The 25235-nt window shown below is 33.0% G+C and overlaps 1 protein-coding gene across 1 annotated transcript in view; it reads right to left on the bottom strand.

The window, feature by feature from the left end:
• Positions 1–25235, bottom strand: part of MEOX2 (mesenchyme homeobox 2) — a 69223-nt gene that overhangs the window by 4661 nt on the left and 39327 nt on the right. Inside the window, exon 2 of the mRNA XM_008576891.1 lies at positions 12421–12593. Coding sequence (XP_008575113.1) covers positions 12421–12593 — 173 coding nt within the window. The remainder of the gene's footprint in view (positions 1–12420; positions 12594–25235) is intronic.

Raw genomic sequence — 25235 nt, 5'->3', positions numbered from 1 at the left:
TGTGGGCGGGAGGTATCTTTTATATTTTAAACTCCTACTTTTAAAGCACTCAGGATAAAAAAGTAAAGCACATAAAGTAAGTGAACTCCATCCCTATGATTACTATCATTCAGGTAATTCTCCTACTTGGTATAATTAGGTTTGTAAATATGACACTATTTTCCTGTACTGTAATTTAAATAATTATACTACTCAGTTTAATTACGTTTGCAAGGTTGACATCGCATGTTGCATTAGATCTTTTCCACATGAGTGGGTTCTACTCCTGGCTTCCCTTCTGAGTTTTTGTGTGAATTTGAGAAAATTATACTTCTCTCTGCCTCAATTTTCGTATTTGTAATGTTGGAATAATAAGCCTTTCACGATTCTCCATAGGGATATTTTCTCCATGGATAATGCCACATGTAAGAAACACGTAAGTCATCATCATCATCATCATTGTCACCAAGAGCTGAAACATTCAGTCAAAATAATCTTGGCAGAAAAATGGGAGAAATGGATTTCTTAAAATCTACACTTATTTCCTTTTCTAGGAGAAGAGGTAATTCTGTAATACCAGTATAAAACCTGATATGTGCAATTTTAAATGAGAAAAATGTAAGTGTATGATATTGATATTAGAAATACTATGTAGCCTATCTTGTATCATTTTCTATGTTTACTATGTGAAATTTTGCCATTTCATTTTTTTTAATAGCCTGATAAAGGACCTCATACTTGTCAATAGTAACCATATATACATACATATAAATAGATACATACATACATATACATATATGTGAGAAAGCATTTGATGATTATGTAATAATTCTCATACTTACATGCTATTTTCATTAAGGGTAATATACGTGTGATGCTAGAAATCCATGAAGTAAGTAATGGAACAAAAAACAGCAACAGATACATAATGGGCAAATCTTATAGAAATGGGAAGGAAGAATACAGAACTCCAAAAGTCAGTCTGTCCAGATTTATTTTCAAATATGCTATAAAATATTGGATTGGATTTAAATGAAGGAAGGAAGATTTGGGGGAAGAAACACATATTTCTCCATTAGCATCATAGTATTAGCAAAAAATAAAAATACAAAAGTAATTCCAGATTATAAATCAGCATTACTATTAGAATAATAACACCACAGTAGGTTTATAAATAAAGCAGCCTTATACTTTAATTTATTATCACTTCAGCAAGGGAGATTTATTGACTGAGCTAATTTTTTTTTTTTTAGACAGCTAAAATATAATCATCCAAAGGCCTGACACTATTTTTTTTTAAGGTAAGTATTCTAGTTGGTTTACTTAAAATTTACCAGCATGTTTTATAAAATAATCTGCATTTATAAACTACATAGATTAAAAATAATCTCACATTTCCTTGGTGACTTGAAATCTCTATTCATTCATTCATTCATACATTTAAAAATATTACTAAATTGTCCAGTAACTGGTACTGTGTTAGATCAAAGGTGGGAGGGGTCGGAGTGAGAAATGCACAAATAAATAAAACATAGTTCTGTCCCTTAAGGCATTCACAGTCAAGAAAAGGGAGACTTGCAAACAATAGATACTATATTGGCTTTATATGAGGCTTTTGGCATAAACTGACATGTGTAAGGGTTAGGCTTCATACTTTACAGAAAATCTTTAACTGTTTGCTGTTCTAGTTGGTATCTTTGATCATATCCAGTTCAAAGATTCTCCCAGTGGTCCATGAGATAGCAAAGAACTGCACCCCTACTTTTAGTGCCCCCACTGCTATGCTGCCACACAATTATTACATAGAACCCTAAGTTCTCAGAAATCAGATCATCAAATACATTTTTGCATACAATTAAAACAAATATTTCCAACCTTTGGGCATAATATATGTACTTCGTGAACTTTTTTTTTGAGCTTAAAGGTGATTGTATCTTCTGGTTTGCAACTTTTCTGGAAAGTGTTGGATAAATTAGAGATTTTAAAATATATTTATTTTAACATTGGATTAAATTTAAGACTTCATATAAAATGTTCTTTGTTACACAGTATGGTTAACAACTCAGATAAAATTAAATCTTTTATCCCAAGAATCTGAGTAATGAAAAACTGCTATTATTCATGAAATTGAAGCAACAAGAACCAAGCCTTGAATGATCTTAATAACTCTACATGTAGATAATATTTTTCAACAAAGTCTTCATAATAAAAAAATAACTAAAGTGTATAATAGCCTGCTGTAATAGTAGTTAATTTTTAAAGTGCCCAATTATAAACTTTACTATTCACAACATTTTCTTATTATGAAGTCTCATGTTTTCTCCCTGGATGATCAAACTACTCTTTAAAAAAATGGAATAATATTTATTCCCACTTTGACTCATTTTACCAAAGAAAACAGCCAAAAGAATCTTGTTGTGATTAATTTGTTTGGATGATATATATCAGAATCTAGAAATCATATTTTTGCCTTTAATAAAAATATTGTTAAAGGAGAATCATTGTTGTCATTTGCTAAATAATCATTTCAGCTCTTTGTTTGATTTATTTAGTCATTCCCACTACAGCCTATATGCAAAAGTTCACAATACCTGTCCTCTTAGGTTTCATAATATATCACAAGAGAACACAAATGAAATATGAATCTGTATTGTCACACAATTTCCAAAGGTGACCAGAGGAAAACAGGTTGATACAAAGTTGAATTTATATAATGCCATAACCCATAGTACCATAAATATATGTTTTTGAAGAAACAACCACATAACACCAAACATCTGGATGAAAACTGAAAATTTCAGTGACATATCCAGATGTCTCTGAATATCTGGAATTTGTAGATTTAATATTCCTACTGTTTCCATTTTTATCCGGGCACATGAAATACTGTAGACACTATCTAATATCTATTTATTCACATCTTTAAGAAGTGAAAACATGCAAAAAATAATTGTACCAATACAATTCTCAGATTTAATCACATCCCCAGTGATTAAATTTGGTCAGGATGGTCGATCTAGGAAACTCAATATAAATAGGCCTTAGAAAGACTCACCCAAGTAATTCAGTGGCAAAGTCAGTAGTTGAACCAAGGAATTAGAACCAAGAATACTTTAGGTAAGGATAAAAAATTGGGAAAAGAAAGCTTCTGTACTCTTACTGCTTGAAGAGATAGATTTGTATCTGATTAAGAAAAGGAATCCTTCAGCTTTTTCCGAGAAGCTTACTGGAGCCACTAATTGACTCTGTTCTTTCTACAGCAGTGTAGTGGGGTTGGGAGGTGCTCGTGTCTGTGTGATGAAGGGCGTGGTTGGTTCGGACATTTTCATGACTAAGGACTGAATTCCTGTTTACAGGACTGCCTCTCACCTTTATCCTCTATTTTAGCACAATATTTATGGGCAGGGAATCATTTTCCTGACTCTATAATTTACAGTTCTGAAGCCCTCAGGTTTTTTCTATTTATAAGTCCTGAGAATAAGGCTCATAAAAGTTTACTATTTCACATGTTTTCAAACAAAGTGAATACACATTAGCTATTGTCAGTTATCGACAAATAACATATTGAACAATAAGTAACTCTTTTGAACAGCAATAAATGAAATTTGCTATAAGAAATTTTAATCTTATGGGACACTGTTATAAGCCAGTCTTTTATACTCTTATCTCATTCTTCTCTCCATAAATGAACCAAAGGTAACCATTTACATGATGAGCAAAGTTGTTAGAGCGTTGTTTCCTCTTAACTTGGCCTTTTAGAAATGTCACAGTAGTAGTAAATGCTAGTAATTATCTCTCTTTCTGTAATAGCTGATGAAATTGAATCCAAATTACCTATTTCATTAATATTAATTTGCAGGGTAAATTTACTATTCCTAATCCTATTTTTTTACTCAAGTCAAAAAAATAGGTATACTTTTTAGTTATTTTGAGTGACATATGTTTGACCTAGGTACATCATGAATAAATGACTTTAGCAAATTGAATGAAAATATCAGAACTAAAGTAGGCACTTTTCTCCTTTATTGTGTTATAAAATTCCTTAACAGCAATACTTGAAGATATGAAATTTGTATATTCTCACTCATTACTTGGTACCTATCTTGTTCAAACTACTGATACTAACTATAAAGATGGCTTTTGTTCTCAACATCTTTCCTAATCTTAGGAATGATGTTTAACAATAATTAACAACATATCACCATCAATATAAACAATTTTGACTAACAGCATCTACTCTAACCACCGTCAAAGTAAAACATATCAAATAAAATATTTAACTGAAACATAGGAACTCACCTTTTTTATAAGTAACGAACAGTAGAATATTGACAATTTACTGCAGTTCAATCTAATAAATCTAATTAATATTCTGATTGTTTAAGCTTTTTATAAGAATATATGTGAATCTTCACTACCCTGGTCCTTTCATTTATTAGATTTAGGGACTATCTTCTTGCATCCAAGATTTTTATAAGAACTTACAAGGACAATTTTTACCATTGTATAAATATATACTGACCCACAAAAAATAGTCAATAATTCATCAGATGAGTGAATATGGAAAATGTGGTATATAAGCACAATGAAATTCTACTCTGCTGTAAAAAAGAATGAAATACTACCATTCACAGCAACATGGACGGACTTAGAAAAAATTATATTAAGTAAAATAAGTCAGGCACAGAAAGAGAAATACCACATGTTCTCACTTACTTGTGGGAGCTAAAAATAAATAAATAGATACACAAACAAATGGGGTTGGCAGGGAAGAAGACACAACAATCACTATTCCTTGAACTTGTTAAGGCAAGTGAACAGATATGACGTTGATGGGTGGGAGGGGTGAGCGAGGGGGGAGGGAGGTATTAGTAAAGGGACACGAAAACCAACTACATTGTATATTGATAAAATAAAATTTTTAAAAAATAGTCAATAGTTTCAATAACTGGCAAAAGTTAAAAAATTCTTATAATTTATCACAAAAAATGAGAAGTAATAAAAAGATTTCAAGTTCAAAATCTGTTCTAAATTGAATGCATCTCCGAGTTTTTCATGAGGCCTTATGAGAACAATACAAAGTCTTTCATAGCCAGAATATCTAGTACTTGTCCGTTCCCTTTGGCCTGGATTTATTATTTCATACTTGTCATAGAACATATGCATATACTGCTCTACATACATATGTAGATAATAGAAAATCTTATTATAATTTAAGATACCAGAACAAAATTTGCACCAGCTCTTCAAAACTTCCAGAAGCTTCTCAGTTTCAGAATTCTTTTAAAAGACATTTAAAACTTCTTATGTAAGTGAAGATAATGAAGAAAAAAAATGCATAGGATGGTCTTACATAGCAGAAGTTTCTTTCCTTAGCATTACACTTTGACAGTTCTGTGATGCGATACATAATATGTTTCAGAATGTTATTGTTGATTTATATATAAATTAATATGTTTGCTTTATTATTGGAAAAATTCGGAAATAAAATATGGCAAATTCTTAGACTAATGGTAGCATTAACCATACATACCCTTTTATTCTATCAGTTTGATGAATGCTAAAAGCAAGAATCAGTAGAGCGAATTTGCAAAACGTCTCTAAAATAAAGGCTCATTTTACATATATATACACATGCATATACACAGGTATGTATATGTGTGTGGAGATATGTATATGCACAGATAGAGATATATCTCTATATGTCTATCTATCTATCTCTATACAGAGAAAGAACAGCATATGAAAAGAAAATAGATTATATCTTCTCAATGCCAGTTCAGCAAGGGTAGGGCCTTATTTTTCTGAGGTTTCTTTTTCTATACTATTTCAAATGTATTTACATTTATAAATGGTTAGGCATCACTCGCTTCTTTCTCAGTGTTTTACTTTATACAGGTAATATTTCTGAAAATTAATTTAAGGGAGGGTTGAAGCATTAATCTGATTTGTATAAATCTTGTTTAATTATTGACATTTCTTAAAGAACTTTTCTTTTATCATAAGTTTTTTTCTGGAACCTAAGGTAGTTTTGAGTCTGGATTTTAGAGCTTCCCACACATTGTCAATATGCATTGCTTTTCAAAAACTGCGTTATGAGGAATACCTCTTTTCATTTCAAACTAAGATTCCCTCCCATATACCACCACTAACTTCTCCACCGTATGCTACCTCACTTTTCAATGTGGAGTCAAATCATGTGGGATCTTTCAAAACAGCTGGCACACCATGAATTAAGCAAAGAAAACATCCTACTGTTACTCTAGGTGATTGTTAAAAACTGCTCTAGAGAAATGAAGGAATATTCTAAAACCACTGGCTACACAGGGAGTATTGGATTAATTTGAATAGATAATATGCCTGATCATGAAAACATAATTTACTAGCTAAAAAACTAAGTGTGTTCATGTAAATTTATAAAAGTAAACCCGCAAAACAGAGAAATTTCGTAAAAATGCTGAGCAAAAGACAAAAACCACTGTTTATTTGGCACACACAATAATTCTCCTTTATAGTCATCCAAGAAAATAGCCGGCTATTTTAAAAATAGTTGGCATTAAGCCACTTAATGATTTATGAGTAACCAAAAAAACATAATCCCTCTCATTTCCGCTAATGGAGTATGATCCAACTAGGTGGGATTTTCCATCTATCTTGACAAAGATATCATGAATTCAATATGTTTATTCCGGTAATCTTAGATAGTTTACAAATCTGCAATATTGCGTCTTTGATTAGCTCTGTGAAAAAGATAGTGTGAAGTGGAACGATCGGCCACCTTTCTATATTTGGTAGCCTTAATTCCATAAAAATGTCTATTTCAACACTCCTTTAATACTGTTATGCAGCTGCTTTCTCTCTCCTTCCCACTGTGAGATATTAAAAATCTGGCAGGAGGTTTCTCCAAATTTATCTGGAGATGAGGGGGGGAAAAACAAAGAAAAAAAAGGTAGAATAAACTTTTCCAATGTAGAAATACCTTAGGACAGGAGGACCTTTAGGCTGACTGGATCTTACAAATAGTCTAGGTGACCCTGCCAATTGGAGCTTATTAGCTATTGAGATTGAAAGGTATATGAAAATATGTTGTGGGGAACAGGTATACCTTCGACTTGATGCTTTCCCTTGCTCTGGGTCTATTCCCAGCAGTGGGATAGCTGGGTCATATGGTAGATCTATCTGCAACTGTTTGAGGAACCTCCATACCATTTTCCACAGAGGTTGCACCATTTTGCAATCCCACCAACAATGTATAAGAGTTCCTTTTTCTCCGCAACTTCGCCAGCATTTATCGTTCAGAGTCTTTTGGATTTTAGCCATCCTAACTTGGGTCAGATGGTATCTCAGTGTAGTTTTGATTTGCATTTCCCGGATGCTGAGTGATGTTGAGCATTTTTTCATATGTTTGTTGGCCATTTGTATATCTTCCTTAGAGAAATGTCTATTTAGCTCTTTTGCCCATTTTTTAATTGGATTACTGGTCTTTTTCTTGTAAAGTTGTTTGAGTTCCTTGTATATTCTGGATATTAATCTATCCCACTGCTGGGAATATACCCAAAGGAATGGAAATCATCAAGTCGAAGGTATACCTGTTCCCCAATGTTCATTGCAGCACTCTTTACAATAGCCAAGAGTTGGAACCAACCCAAATGTCCATCATCAGATGAGTGGATATGGAAAATGTGGTTTATCTACACAATGGAATACTACTCAGCTATAAAAACGAATGAAATACTGCCATTTGCAACAACATGGATGGACCTTGAGAGAATAATATTAAGTGAAACGAGTCAGGCAGAGGAAAAGAAATACCACATGTTCTCACTTATTGGTGGGAGCTAAAAATACACAAATTAATTCATGCACACACACACAAAAAAAAAAATGGGGGGGGAGATATAACAACTACAATTTCTTTGAAGGTGTTACAACAAGCAAACGGAAAGGACATTCTTGGGTGGGAGGGGGGAGAGGGAAGAGGGAGGGAGGTTTCGGTGATGGGTCATAATAATCAACCACATTGTATATTGACATAATAAAAAAAAAAAGAAAATATGTTGTAAAATGGAAGCTCTAAGTTAGAAGCTGTAAGATTACTGGAGTAATAACTGTTCCAATAAAACACCATTATATAATTAAAATACTTGAAACTCAAGTTTTTCTGGGGTCTCTATTTTTTTGACATAAAATAATTCTCTTTAATACCTCTGTGCTAACATGAAATTACTTTGTAGAATGAGCCTCTTTTTTTTCTTCTTGTTTGGCCCAATGAAGTTCATAGAGTTATAGACTATTAATGGAATTATAGACTCTTCCCAACATTGCATTATGGAAGACAAACATAAGAGTGTGATTTTGTGAGATTTCATGACTATTCTTCAGGTAGAAATTTGAAAATTTGAGCCCTATGTGATATTTAAGGATTTAACATATCTTTATTTTTTCCAAAAGGAAATCTAATCATTATTACAGATCTTAATAACAACATATATGTGGTCTGTTATAAAATCTGTGGCAGGTATACTGATCGATGATGTAAATAAGGTAGGGGTAACTATAAATAAAATATCAGTTGTAGGCATGTATATTTTGTAGGCAATCACATAAAATTTCCAGACAAAAGTATGTCCAAAGACTACTTGGCTTATAAAGTAAGTTTTCATTTAGGAGAAAATTATTTCTCTACAACAATTCTGCTATAGATTTAGGTGATTTATATATTTGTTATTTTTTTCCTTACATGATATGAGTTCTTTGTCTGCGTTGAATCTCAAAAGTCTTTGACAAAATCGAGAAAAAAATATTTTAGATTTAGAGAATTCTATTAAGATAAAGAAAACATTAAACAATATGGAGTTAGATATAATATTCTTTTCTATATACATTTAAGTTACTTTACTAAATCTCATGTTATTTTAAAGTATGGGAAAAAAATTCTTGCAGAATAAACATAAAAATTTGCATATCTATAATTAGAATAGTTTACATGTGGAAATCCTACAAAAGAGATATAGATTACATAGACAAGCATGTATGACATTAATGCAAAACCAAAGTAATGGAATAGCTGTGCTGCAGTGTGAGTGTCTGTGTTTCCTTAAAATTCCCATGTTGAAATCCTAACCCCCAAAGTGATGACATAAGGAAGCGGGGCCTTTGGAAGGTAATTTGACCATTAGGGTGGAACCCTCATTAATGGAATTAGTGCCCTTATAAAAAAAGACCCCAGAGACCTAGTCTGCCTCTTCAGCCATGTAAGCTTACAGTGAAAATATGGCTGTCTGTAAGGAAGCAAGCTCTCACCAGACACTGAATCTGCCAGTGCCTTGATCTTGAATGTCCCATCCTCAGAACTGTGAAAAATAAATGTCTGTTGTTTATAAGCCACCCAGTCTGTGGTATTTTGTTATAGCAGTCCCAACAGACTAAAGCAGCAGCATCCAAATTTAAAGATGAATTAAAAAGGGTTTAGTTTATAACTCTATGTCTGTAACTTTAAAAGCCCAGCCTCCAGAAAATAAAGTGAAAATATTTCACAAGATTTTATTTCCAGCACCTAGCTCAAGTAATATTTGTTACAAAAAATATTAATTCAATATGCCTTGCATAGCAAAGATTTTTTCCCCCTGTGGATTATAATTGTGTTTTATAGTTTATGCTAAAATGTCTTTCCTATCCATCACCTATAAATCTGAGAAGACAAAAGAGCAAGTAGTTTTAATTTCTACTTTATGCCTTACAGAGACTGTTACAAGCCTAAGAATGCACAATTACAAGTAGCAAATTTTAGACTTTTATTCAGATTGTTTTCATAACAATTCCATTTTTTCTGACTGACCCATAGTGGCCTGTAAAGACTTAGTTTTGATTAGAAATTTAGATCCATGTGCATACATCTCACTTTGATACTAACTTGCAAAACTGCAAATAAAGACTTATGGAATTTAAAAAATCTGCATAATGTCAAATTTTCAATTCTTTGGAAAACTGATTATCTCTCAAGTGGTTTTTTTGCTATTTTTTAATCCTACAAGGCTGTGGTTAGATCATCTCAGGAATGACTTCTAATGAGTTAGTACCCTCCCACACTGACACTGAACTGGCTCATATGACTTCCTTTAGACAATGGGATATTATTAGTAAATATGATGTAAACAGAGACTTCAAAAGCCCTTGCATGTTGGAGCTTTTTCTCTCAAAGTTCCTGGGAATGCTTCTACCACCATTTGAAGAATTAGAACATGAAACCACATGCAACAGAGACTGGTTGTCCCCACTGAAGCCCAACCAACCTCTTAATCAACGCACCAGCTGACTGCAGTTCCATGAGGGACCTAGGTAAAGCCAGCAGTGGAACTTTGCAACTAAACCCAGTCCAAATCTCTGATCCTTAAAATTGTGGGCAAATAAAATGATGGCTGGTGTTTGAAGCAACAAAGATTTGGAGTGGTTTGTTACACAGCAAAGGCTGATACAAAACTGAAAAGAAACATTTTTAAAAAATTAAATTTTGTATACGTGTGTCTGTGTGTGTATTTTTTGCCTATACTTTTCTAAGTATGTCAAGTCAGTTAGGAAGAAAGAAGAAATATTGAAAATAATTTCATAATCCCCAAACCATATTTACAGAATTGCTTCTAAAAAGAAATCTTAGACAAAAGTGAAACCTCCTCTCTATGACTATGTAATGACTGATAACCATAGACCAGCCCAGAGTAGCAAGTACAGAATCTTGATTTTGCTCTTGGCTGAGAGCATAGTACTATATCCACAATTTCTATAGATTGGAAGCAAATCCTAGTTTCTTATTTCTTTCAGGTATTATATAAAAAGTGATTGCATTTCCTGCAGCACACCATCTCTATCTAAGGACATTTACATGTAATTTTCCTTCTCTCTTTATTTTCCTGTTTCCCATTAAAAATAAATAAATAAAAATAAAACAGATGTCCGATGGTATAGATTTTGTATCCTGATTTCCAGCATAACACATGCTGTACACTCATAGAGGTAACTTTGTATGTGAGGTTCCAGAGAGGGAAAACGTGCTCCATAACTTAGGTACTAGTCATAATATTTAATAAAACATAAACTGCCAATAAATGAAACAACATAAAAGTGTTCTTCTGTATATTTGTTCTTCCATGAAATAACCTACCAAAGCTGAAATGTAAAAAATAACAGAAGGAAAGCAGATGATTTAAGAAATTGGATAAAATAACTTGCTCTCCTAAGATATGTATTCATTTGTGCACACCCTGTTGATATTTCCTTGGTTCCAAGGAGATCCCCAGGGAGGTACATACATTGAAAGAGGAAATGAGACTCTAGCCCTAAGAGGGCCAATCATAACTGCATTGTCCATAGAGATGTTTGCATTTGCCTCTCAGGAATGTTTTTCTAAAGATTAGCAACTGTTAACCATCAGTAGGCTAGATTCTCCGAGAGCAAATCAGAATCTATACAAGGAGTGTTCTTGGAGCATTAATGGAGCAAATAGTTTGTCATCCATATAAAATCCAAGTAATTTAAAAGTAATTAATTTAAAAATATTATTTAGGACTTATTAATTGAGGCCCAAAGGTCATTAATAATTTCAAAGTGTTCTCTGAGTGGGTACTAGAATTTTGAATTATCAAGACCAATACAATTTCAAAAATATTTTGGGTAATGGGGTAGCAAATGCTTACAAACAATCTATGTGACCTTGCCTCCCATCATTTCCCAGTCTTCTTTCACCTAATCTGCACCATTTGACTATTTCTAGACATTAGAGGGTAAATGGAAGTGACATGGGTCATTTCCAGGTGAAAACATTTAAAGGTCAGTACATGAATTTCCAGTTCTGTCTTACCTCCTGTGGTGACCAAGGGCACCACATGTCCAGATGCCAGAGAGTCAGACAGGGTCTGTGATTAATTATTTGGAATGATGTATTTGTAGAGTTAGTATCGAGAGTGAGCAAATAATGGACATTTTTTGTGTGTTATGTCATTGAGGTTTGAAGGTTAACATGTTACTGCAACATAACATACTCTATCTTGGGCAATAACTAATCTGGGGTTGCCAATTTTCTATTATGCCAAATAAAGAGATTTAAAATATAAGCATACAAAATTCATCACCATATGTTGTCATTATAAATATATATATATGTATATAATAAATATATATATATATTTAAAACAAAAAATACAGCAAGGTTATAATTGTAGAATAAAGGATTCTTTTTTATACTCAATAGGTGTGGTTTTCTTTAAAACATCACTGTATTACCCTTAATTTTGTTATTTTGCTGGGCAAAAACTTCACCATGAAATAGTGCATCTATCTTCCAGTTGGTGTTTAAGAGACACAGATCTAGATATTTCAAAAATGGCAAGAGAACTTATTGATCCAAAGCAATTAAAAAGATCATATAATGACAACGCCCAGCTTTACCTGTCTCTCAGTGAGATCTAGATTCACTGCGATCTCGTATCGCCTCAGTCTGGTCAGATAATTATGATGAGCAAATTCTGCTTCAAGTTCTCTGATTTGCTCTTTGGTAAAAGCTGTTCTTTCCTTCCTGGGTTTGCTATTGACTTCTGACTTGTAATTTCCTTCCTGGGAGTCTGAAAAATAATAAGTAAATAAATAAGAGAGGATTAGTATTAACTCATCCATTCAAATACATGTAATCATATCACTCATGGTTACTGAGAAGCCGTTCCAGGTACTGTGCTAAACATGGGACAAACAGAGACCGAGGACAGTAAGATTAATTTCAGCTCAACAGGGTAAGATACTAGTGCACTATAAAAAATTCGTGCAAAATCTGAATAGGAAGATAATACGAAACTTTACATGAACTTTTTGAAGACCCCTCATACATTTCTTTCTTTTTTCAATTTGCCTTCAAATAAACTCACAGCCTGATTGGGGAGGTGTCAAATTTTCTTCTTACAAATATGAACAAAATTTTAAGTGCTCGTAAAAGGGTATTATAATAATAAGATAAACCAAATCCTCTCTAGAGAATAATTTTATGTATGAAATTTTTTCTCATAAGTTGTTTAGTACATATACTTGAGATCTAAGCGTGATTGAATAGACTAATCCTAAAGAAAGTGGCAACTCTATATATGAATATTTGAGCAATCCAAATTTTTAGCAACTGGATCATAACAGCTCAGACTGAGCATATGTGAAAGTATGTACTTAATTATTGGCTTTTTTATATCTATTTAAATACAATCTCCTTGAGGGCAAAAGAATGCTCTCCTTTTATGTTGTCATAATTAGTCTAACCTAAAGTCTATAAATAATAATATGTTCATATGACTTAAAATATGAATGGAGTTTTAAAATATGTTTTCATTTTATGTGAGTTAAACATAAGATGCACAACACCTAAAATCAGCTATCCACAAACACCAAATCCTATAATGTGATGTAGAAACAACAACAGTAATTTAGAGCATATCATTCCTTTCTTCTTAAGGGTTCAAGACATAATGAACATGTAGTATTTCATTTATCCTCATAATATCCCTGAGATATAGGTTAAAAGACATTTTTAATATACTGAAAAACAATGTGTGTCTATAAGGGAAAAAAATCCACGTACACCAAGTAAAGCTAATCATATCCAGCTCTCGTAATTCAGTCAAACTTATCCTCAGTAAAATATCAACATATTCGAGATAAAGCAGCATGTTTGTGCTTTCCTAAACATTAGTTCCATCTCCTAATTATTTTTGGATATGGACACATAAGAAGTGTGTATATCTTTATCACGTGGATGTACAAATAACTCTTCTGTGAGCCCAAATAAGAGAAGTGATGTAGAAGAAATAATGGTTAGCCAAAGGTTGCAGAGTGGCATTTTAATTGTTTTATTTAATTGATACATGTAATATGGTATGGCTTATAAAGAATCTTTTAGACTACATTTATTTATTTTTTCATCCAGTGATGCTTAATTATATTAATAAGTACAAAAAATGATTTTTTTTTAGTGTGCTTTTACTTTTTATCTGCCTTGGGGAAGTCTAGCAAGTAAAGAGGTCCCTGCATAATAGAAATCCACTAGACAAGGCACTCTAATGTAAACACTTTTGTTCTGACTCTTACCAGAATCTGGGCTGGCCAGATGTAAACTTTTTTAGATCTAGCAGCAGCAGCAGCAGCCATTACTTTTCCTCTGATGGATCACACAGTATGTTTTACTGACTGGTGCGCTGGCACCAACTAAAATCCATCATTCAATGACTACACTTCTTGGCTTGTCACTTACCCATGTGCTGACTAGCTCCCCACTTTGGCAGTGCAGGTGGGGCTTTATCCAGCATAAAAGTGGTTTGTGATATGTGATGCGCAAGTTGCCTGTGCTTTATAGAAAGCGACTGGGACCAGGTGAGTTACATAATAGATGATGTGTGAGTTCTCAGGTAGGCCATATTTACCCAATGCCAACTTACCTGGATCTAACTGAAAACTGCAGTTCATCATCTACTTTTTTTTTTTTTTAGCTGAAGATTTGCTAGCATCCACATCTTCGGAGCATTTAGCTATTTTTGCATTATGTGAGTAAATCTTCCAAATGACTGACTTTTTTTTTTTTTTTAACTTTTCACCGGGCTGTTCTGGCACACTGTAAATTTAATCACAGCACGGAATATTCAGATAACAAGTCCCTCTCACAAGTATCCATGTTCTCGTGAATCAAAAGAATTTTTGCCAATTTGGAGCCACACTCTGCTGAAATCTGTGGCTGATTAGTCTTTACATGGGGACAATGCTCTTTCTCCTTCAGTCAAGCAGCTCTAGAAACCGACAGCAAAGCCAGTGCATTTTTTTGCATGAGCAGCTCAATTTGAATGATTCATGGTTAGTACATTCCCTTATGTAAGCATGAATGAACAAATTCACATTGAGAAAAGCCTATTAACTTGTATTTATCTTTGTTTCTTTGAAACTGATCTTTAACTTTTGCTATGTTCAAAAGTAATTCATAAATACCCCATATACTTACAAACAAACACACAAAACATTGGCCAAGGCTTAGAAGGATGGTCATATATGTGCTGAATCTATATACACACCCGTTGTAACTGGAAATATACAACAGGAAGTTTGTACATCCAGTGACTAGGTTTAAACAAAAATCTGGCTGTAACTCAACATTTAAATCCAAAAACAATTTACTGAATGCCTGAATTCCAAACCAAAATTGCTCATGAAGTAAAATCCAGTGAATAAAATGAAGTGAGCTGTGCACACTTAACATTTATAACAATCACAGAAGAAACCATTAAACTGTAATTAAATTACATTAAATTGTACTACAAAGAGTGGGTGTGTGCTTCTTAATGTCATCACCTGTGAGAGAGAATGTCGATGTAGTTGAGATAGTACCAATGTCCATTAATCCAGCAATAACTTCTATCCTTATAAATAAATATGATTCTGTTGTGGTTTTCATTCACAATGCTCCCACTCTGCCTAATTAAAAACATACTCCTTGAAATTGCATTTCTAGACTTGCATTTCCTCTAATTTTGGATTTTAAAAAATTTTAACTTTCTTTTTACAGTTACCAAAATCCAACACTTGCTGACCCTAAAGCCTCTGCTACTATCACCTGACTCGCTACTCTTCAGTGAAAAATGGGTGGGAACTTTGGACAAGGCCTTTGGCAAATTTCACATCAGCTTCCATCTGTTTCCCAGCTGTTTCAACTGAAGCAAAATTCCCTCCGTTTTCTTCACCCTCCCATACCCTATGGTAAATGGTAGGTGTTGAGGGGGTAATCTAGAAACTGCCTTCTTTTCTTCCCTATAACCACAAACAAAATGTCACCATCTGTACAGTATATTCCAACGTAAAATATTGCAATTGTTGTTTTTCGTCTCAGATACTTTAATGCACCTGTGGGTGGACCCTCATACTCTCTCAGCACTACGAGAAAATGTTGACTTATGTTTTCAGGTACAGTTGGCAGTTCCAGTTCCCTAACCTTTTGCTCCCTGGGACTATGCTAATGGAAGAAGTCTGCATTACTTCCGTGGAGGATAAAAATTGCCCTCCAAGGATCAATTCTGTCTAACGTTTAGAACTTCTCCACATGTGACTTTTTATTTCCCCTAGTGCAAGAGGATGCCAAAAGATAATAATGTTTTATTGAAGGCAAGTAATTTGAGGGCTTGATCTGCTCAGTAGTGGTAGAGATTACTCTTTAGCCAAAGAGAAATAATAAAGTATGATTAAATATATTTTTGGCTACTATGCACAAACTTATTAACTTGTTTAAATAAAGAGCATAATTTACCTATGTCTGTAAACTATCAAAATGTAATAGAACATCTATATAGCTTGTGTTGAAATGAATACTTATTTCATATGCTGAAGAAATTATGAATACTAAACCTCAGCGTATTTTAGTCCTTTACAACTTCTGGTATCAATGTTTTGTAAGCTATTCAAAATGAGATAGTCTGTTATTTATGGCCAAAGCTGCACGAGTTCATAGGTACAGAAAGCTAATAATCATCTTTACATAGGCACGGAGATAGTGGATGGAGGCAGGAAAATTTGTAGAATAATCCTATTGATGCTAGTAATTTTTGCATTTAAACTAGAAATTTCCTTCCTGATGGGCATTTATCCAACTTGCTGCTCTAGCTTCTTAATGAGTGGACATTTCAGCCTCTCCATTTGTATTTATTTATTTTTTTGTCAATGTAATCAATCTTCTCCAGAGGTTCTTAAAATCCTCTCACCAATTCACTCTCCGTATTTGAGAACCACAGAGTGAGCTACTATTACTCATGAATGTGTCTATTATACACTGAGGTGTGTAAAGCGGGAAAAAAATAGGATTTCTAGAATAGAATAGCATTGAAAACACCCATTATTTCTCATGACTTTGATTTGAAAAAAAGTATAGCTACAATAATAGTTTCTTTTACCAAGCAAACCCGAATTTCACATACCAAATTAAAAAGGAATTTCCATAGATTTTTAATGGTAATTATCATCTTCGAAATGCAAAAATCACTCTACCCACTGGACCAGTGACTGTCAATTGGTAGATGTACTCTTCTGGCATCTGGCCTCCCTGCTCACCACCTCCTTCATTATTCATGAGATTTGCTAATATGTTCTTAGAGATAAAATGAAGTAGATAAATCCCAATTTAGTAAAATTGAAGATAGATTTCTTTTTATTATATGTGTGTAGCTGATTATAAGCCATAAGCAGATAATTTATAGAGGAAATCCTATTTATACATGTTAAAGAGCATTTAAGTTTTTACTTGGTGGGCTATATTGAAAGATTAACTGTCCATAGCTAAAGTCTGTAACAGTCTTTCAATTTTATTTACACACTTGACTTTTTCCCAATATGTTTTTTAGGTTTGTTTTTATACAACTAATTCTTAAAATGAGATTAATCAAAATTTAATATACATGATTGTGTTGTTATTTAGCAATAGCTACTTACATAAGAAAATATTATAATTGCTAACATATAATGCAAATTATGCTATACAAAGTATGATGTAAAGGGGAAAAGTATTAAGACGAGATGCTTTATAAAATCTATACACTTTTAGATTGCATTTTAGAATAAAAGAAAAGTCTGATTTCCAGAAATTTCTTACAATAAATTTATCTTGGGCTGTAAAAATTTTCCAGAAAAGAAAGAGTGAATTAAACCAAGTTCAAATACCCTTATATGTGGGAGGAGAGGGAAGAGAGAAAGGAGAGAGAGAAACCAGAAAATAGCACAGTAAAGTGGCATAAATTTAATAACTTAGCATGAATATGGCTATAAAAATTTGAAAACAAATAGCTCAGAATTTTTATGAAAATAAAATACCCAGTTCTCCAAAGTCATCCACACCTTAGATGTAGATATTTTCCCAGAGTAGGTAATGATCTTTCCTTCCTTGGCATTACATTGCATTCCTGGAATAAACTGGCAAGTATGCACAATGTCTTTCTTTTTTGCTTCCTCCTGTCTCCTCTATAATTTTGAGACTATGGCAGGTATAGGAATTTTAGCCAATTTAAAACAGGTACCTTGTCAATAGCTCATTGTAATACCCTACTTTTTGTGCCTATCAATCTATGAATTCAGTTTTACTTTAAAGCCTATTCACAGTGGAGTCCCTTCATTTTTAAATAATAAGACTTTAATACTTGATCTTGTTTTAATTTCAGTATCTTGCTTCTTCTAATATTTACCACTGTGTAAATCTTCCTGACTGTAAGAAGATGCCAACCCAATGGTTCTTATTCCATGACATAAATACAAAGTGAAATCCACAAAGAACTAAAAAGTTGATGAAATTAATATCATGAGTAATATTTTACAATTCCAAATATGTTCAATAAAAACAAAATATTTTATTAAAAAAGTAAAAAGCCAGAGATACATAAAATAGGTATATAATGCAATCTTCTTGAGTCAAATTTGACATAGGTTTAATTCTTCTCACTACCAACTTCAAAGCAACTTAACATAAACACAAAACCAGCATATGTTTTCTGGGTATATGTAAACTTTGTAAATCTTGCTACACATTTCTAGGCTTAGAAACTAGTTACAGATGCCTAGAATTGAATTTATGCCTCTCGCTATATTCCAGAGAGAAAACAAAAACTACAGAAAGATCATGACCATCTGTCCAAGAAAGCAGGACACATGTGCCTAGATTGTGCCTGCTAGCAAAGGACTCCTTTAACAGTCATTATTTCCACCTCCAGTGGGTCTAGAAACCCCTAGTGAAGACTTTTTGACCTACAGCATTCCAGTACATTTTCCCTGATCATATTAAAGAGGGCACTCCTCCTGTGGGCTCCCATCAAACTCTTTTTGTTCCTTTCTTGCAATGCTTACCAAATTCTGCCATTACATTTTTCCCTTTACTAGAATGTAAATTATTGATACCAACTATTGTTCAGACATTGGAGGTAAATAAAGATATTACTGGCATTCACACTTACATTTTAATACATGCGGAAGCATTAGGCAAGGTTACGAAGAAGATTCAAACCTCCACATGCATCCTCCAAGCACCTCCTATCCAGTTCTTATGTCAGCAGATGGCTTGGAGTGTAACTTGTATGGCTTGGTGTTACTGCATCTTTAGGGAGATGGTGATGGAAAGAAACTATTTTTACAAATTAGGGACAATAGATATCTTGGCAGCAACTGAAAGTACAGTGACACTTCTAATTTACAACTCTCAACAAGGCAAAAAGGACTGAACATCTTTTATGGCACCATACAGATTTTCAGTACCAGAAAATTCAGTACCAGTTTTGCTAGTATCTTGGTAAATCCCTTGGGCATATAACATGAGAACTTCTATAGGGTTTTATTTTACAGGAAAAAAATAGTCTATTTCTCAGAGTGTGAGGGCTTGCATTTATGCCCTGATTCTGAGCATTTTTTGGCAAGTCAGTATAGTGACATTAATTCATTTTTGTCATAGTAATTTATAACTTATTGAGCTTTTCAGATATCTTCATGTCTGCTTTGTTCCTCTGTACTCTGGACTCTTGGTAATTAAAGATTATGAATTTTCCCTTATTCATCTTTGTATTCTTAGTGCAGAACAACTAATTCTGAAACTCTGCTGGATCTTTGATTTTCATGCTCTGGCCATGGATTATAACTTCAAAGATAACACTAAGGGGCCTTGTTCTGTTATAGGAATTTAAGTGACCTTCAGCTTAACCAGAGGGAAAGCATAACTCGCTATTGCTTTATATTGATTTTTCAAAGCACTTTTGCACATCTATCATATAATTAACAGCAGATGGAGACAAGTAATATTATTTTCATTTTATATCTACTATGATATCTCTAAATGTGATCACATAAAAAGGTACCAAATCAGTGTCACTCTTGTAAAATTTAAAACCCAAGAGATCGAATGTTAGACCAACTTAACTTCAGCACTATTGACATTCTGAGCTGAATAATTCTTGTTACATTGGTATTCAATGAAATATAAACATATTCAAGATAAAGGTGTCTCGGGGTGGGAGGCTATCCTGGGCATTGTAGGATGTTTAGTAACATCCCTGGCTTCTACTCACTAGATTCCTATAGCAACCCCCATCCCCACTTTTAGTGTGCCAGATCAAACCAGATAAAATATAGGACTCCCCATTCAATTTAAACTTCAGATAAACAACAACCGAAAATATTTTAGTATATCACAAATATTGCATGGAACATACTTATAAAAATTATGGACCATTGAATGGAAATTCAAATTTAACTGGCATCTGTATTTTCATTGGCTAAATCTGGCAAGCCTATTCTAGTTGTGACATTAAGAAGATGTCTCGAGACATTGCCAATGTACCCTAAAAGGACAAATTACCCCCAGTTGAGAACCACTACACATAGATAACATTTGGGACAGACATCAATAACTACAAGGTATACATCTCTCTTTACAAAATGACCAACCCGATTCAGAAGTTAGTGTGAATGACTTATGGGTAGATAGTGCCACCTATATACTATGGTCAAGCCTAATCTCCTCCAAGCCATTAATTAGGTTGCCTATAGATAAAATTGCTCAAGAAGGGATTTTGTCAATGTTAATTTACTGCAAATTTTATATATAAATATAATTACATATAAAACTGCAAAATAAGTGCCTCTAATAACTTCAGGGAATTTTTCACAAAGAACAGCAAAATGGTGCATATGGCATCGCCATAGAAATGCTTTGTTATTTACCTAAGCTTTCCATGTAGAGAGGTGTGAGATTGTCAGTAGATTTCAAAGTGAAGTACTATGTTTCCACAATGTGTAAAAGCACATATGAGCTAATTATAAACCAATTATATTCTTAAACACATTATTTAATTAATAATATATTGATTTAATTAATAAATATTGATTTAATATGCAGAGATTTTAGAAATTGAAGAGATTTTTGCAAATCACCTTTTTCCAACTGCTCTATTTATAAATGAGAACAAAAGGCTCAGAGTGGCTAAAGGGCCTATCACAGGTCACATAGAGTCACACACAGTCACACAATGTTTCTAAGCCTCACTAATCATTCCATTACAGAAACCAACATAAATACATTTTCTGAACTTCCTAAATATACTTTAACTATTGCATGGCCTTTTCATAAGAATGAGGATTTCAGAAACACAACTGTTTAATTGTGATACTAAATATGGCTGTGAAAGCTAAAATACTCAAATAGAATCTTGATTACTCAAGATGCCAAATACACAGATGTTAAAAGCATAGTCTCTGCCACTTATGTGCTAATTAAATCACTATTATCTTCATTTTCCTCATCTTTAACACAGAATTAAAGAGAAGAGGATTAAATTAAGTAAATTATTTAGAATGGTGCCTGCACATTGTGAGCACTCCATAATCTACTGTAAGCTTTAGCCAATATTAAAAGGACTGTGGTCTAAGGCCTCAGTAATTTAAAGCTATAAACGTGATAGAATCAAGAGTTAGAAAGTATTTCTTGAAGCACAGGAATATTTTGGTCTTAAAATGAAACCTCATCTAAAATCTAGAAAGTTTAGAATCTACACAGTGACTAGTAGAGTTGTATACCACATTGAAAAATGGATGAGTCCCTGAAAGGAACTACATGTTGTTTTTGGCTAGTGTACAAAGCTGAAGGTTTAATTATAATTTTCCACTGAAACTGGTGAGGTGACACTTTACGAGGCCCAGTGGGACTGATGTATGAATTTCTGTGTCCTTTGAAAGTTTTATTGAGAAATTCGATAAAACGTAACCAAATCTGGCATACCTAATTCAGCCACAGATGCACTTCTCTGAAATAGGCTGGTTCTGAATATTTCAAATTGGAGTCAGATAGTGTGAGAGTGGTGTGTGTGTGTGTGTGTGTGTGTGTGTGTGTGTGTTTTCTCCTTTAAAAAGTCCTAGCAAACAGGTACATTGATTTAGGAAGACAGGAGTCACATTCTGCCTAGATGTTAAGAGCATACAAATGTATAATTAACAGTCTTAAATGGATTTTTAAAAAATCAATGAGATATTTACTAAAAAACACTTATAAGACCACTCTGTTAAGTATTGTGTTAGTATTTGTTTACTTGGAAATATTATCTCATTAGAACTTTCTCCACATAGGGGGTTTGAGAAGTAAATGACTTAGGTGTTTTTTAACTTCTGAAATAATCATGTTGGAAGATTAATTGTGGATAATTTATAAATTTATTATTTCTTAGTTTCACAGTACAATAGACAAATTATAAAAATAATAAATAATACATAAAAGTAATAAAATAAAAATAAGTTTTAAATTCCAAGCAAACTGGGGTTCTGAACCATGCACCAAGCAGCAGTTTCCTTTTGACTGATGCTGGTAAAGTTAAATACTTTAGGATCTATTTCTTTATTGCAGCTGTACTGGCAAGAAGGAAAATAGTCTCAGGGTGACTCATCTGCATAATAGTCAATTTGTAATTGTTTTTGTAATAGAACTTTCTCAATTCTGTAAAGTCTAAAAATTTAGAAGTTATGTTTATAGAACACTACTTAAATATCTTCCACATGTAGAATTCTGTTTACATTGACTAATATTTGCTTTCTAAAAAATAAACTCAAATAAAAATAGTCAGTGCTCCATAATTAAATCAACTTATTGTGCAATTTAATAATTTCTGAAAATTAGAGGAAGTCTGATGTAAATATGTTTGAGCATGATAATATGAAAATGACAAAGAAGTGCTGACTGTTCCCAGAATATGCAATGCTTATCATTATCCTCTTTCTCATCATTATCACTATTACTTACCACTTATATATATAATATTTGTATATTATATATACAATATTTAATATTTAATATTAAATATATATATATGTTGAGTTGGGAAAAACTTCAGTGAAATTTACTTGGGAAAAGCCAGTATGTGAGTTCTGAGTAGGGGCAGGAAATAATAAACAGAAAGGATTTTTTGATGGTAAAATATTAAGAATTGCTGGCTTACCCCAATATGAAAGCAAAAGTTGTTGGTGACAGAGACTAGTGAAGCCAGAATGGGTGCAGTGATCTAAAAGATTATGAATAAGAGGAGGGAATGATGAGGCTTTAGTTTTGTATGTAAATGCTGTTTTGGGAGACGAAACAAGAAGTTGAGGGCAGAGAGGGTGATTCTAGTGTTCACTTTTTGGACAAAGGAGGATATGAATTATGGCAAAGTCCAGAACTGGCTTGTCTGTGGAAACAGGGATATTAGGAACTGACAATATTGCTGAACTGTGAGGCTCAAAAATAGTGTTATTTACATACCATATTACTGCTATAATATGTCCTACAACCATGTACACATAACCTACGTTCTATGGTGAAAGATTGGTGTGTTACATATATAAAAATAGTTTGTTGTGTAATCTGCTATGAAATAGACAGAACAGTATGACATAGTACCTATTCTAAAGTAGCTTACAGTCAAGTTGGGGGTAGAAGCTGCTTATGATTAATCTACAAATAATTGTAAACTGTAGCACTGAAATTGCTATCATAGCAGTTATGTGTTAAAAATTGATGGTTTTTTTTTCAATTCTTAACCTGTGTCATTGCTAGCACATTTATGGGAACTATCTATAATAACATCGCTGTGACTCTATGTCATGGGAAATAGCTATAGAAAGACACATATGTATATTTGTGAACATAATAGATTCTAACCATCTACCCATGAAGCTTTCCTTTAATCCCATATACAGTATGCTTGATTCCTTAAAGCCTTAAGAATTGCTAACTATATAGGGAGTGTCTAAAACACTTGTTTGAAAGTCTTAAATGCAATTTTACTTTCAATATAGAAATTTTAAAACTTAAATACAGTTATAAAAATCAGTAATTTATTTCTCACATTTCTGGAGGCTGGGAAGTCCAAGATTAAGATGCTGGAACCTGGTGAGGACTTTCCTGCTGCATCCTCACATGGCAGAAGGTGGAAGAGAAATAGAGAGTGAACTCACTCCCCAAAGCCCTTTTTATAGGGACATTAATTTATTCATAAGGATGGAGCACTTGTGACCTAAACACTTTCCAAAAGGCTTCACCTCTTAACACTTGCATTGTGAATTAAATTTCAAACACGGGAATTTTGAGGAACACATTTAGACCATAGCATTATCTATGCATTCATGATATTTAAGAGAACAACTTGAATGTTATGCAAAATGAATTATACAAGAAAAGTAATTTTCACTGAAGTCCAAAATATTTTTAAGAATCATACATAATTTTATATGAGATTAGATATAAAAAAATCTTCTATAGCTATTTCTAATCCCTACAAAGATAGTATACATACGGAGTGTGGAGTTAAATAAAGGTGTGAAGTTAAGTTTATATGAATGGGGAGCTTTCATCCAGATCTTGCAGGCAATTCATGAGTTGTAGCTGTTTATCAAATTGAGGCATTCCATCACAACTCACAATTTGATAATTTTTTCACGTCATAGATCATAGCCTATAACTCTTGACATTTTTCAAGTGTGTTTTTAGGGTTAGATATTAGATAGCATTCAGTATTCCATTACATTGTGGAGGTAAAAGGACTTGAAGCCTAAATATTTTTGTTGTACTTAACACTTGTACTGTCACCCACAAAAGCAATACATGATTTACCCCCAAAATGTAATTTTCCAACTCATAAACAAACACTCTCTCTCTTTTTCACACACACACACACACACACACACAGCATATGATGTTCTTATCTTGCAATAATTTACAATCAGTAGAAAAATATCTTAATAATAGTATACAATTTTAAAAGTTTTATTTAAAGCTGTATAAGCAAGCTGTGCTTTTTTATTTACAACTTTAACATATTTAGAAGAGAAAAAATGGGTTGGGGAAAATAGCAGCTGCTTTGAAGCCCACGGACTTGAGTTGGAAATCCATTGTTGCTGTTTATTAACTGTGTGGTCTTCTAAGCCTGCTAAGTCTTTTGAAAATCAGATTCCCTGTTTACAGAATTCACACATGATTCTGTAGGCAACATTAAACTTGATGTACCATGAGCAATATGGTACTAAGTCACATTTATTAGTCTTTCGATTTTATTTGAATCACTTAATTGTCCCTTCACTCTTAGCATTTAGTGAAATACATCTTTATATGTTTTTTTTTAATGAAATTGATTTTAGAAAGAAGGCAATTTTATTTTCCAGCTCTTTCCATTAATTTGTATTTTAAAAGACCTAGCTATGTTCAT

This window comes from Galeopterus variegatus, unplaced genomic scaffold, assembly GCF_000696425.1.
Source record: "Galeopterus variegatus unplaced genomic scaffold, G_variegatus-3.0.2 Scaffold64, whole genome shotgun sequence".
In the NCBI taxonomy this organism is placed as follows: domain Eukaryota; kingdom Metazoa; phylum Chordata; class Mammalia; order Dermoptera; family Cynocephalidae; genus Galeopterus; species Galeopterus variegatus.
Note: the sequence above shows the minus strand (reverse complement) of the source record. Positions and strands in the feature narration are given on the sequence as shown.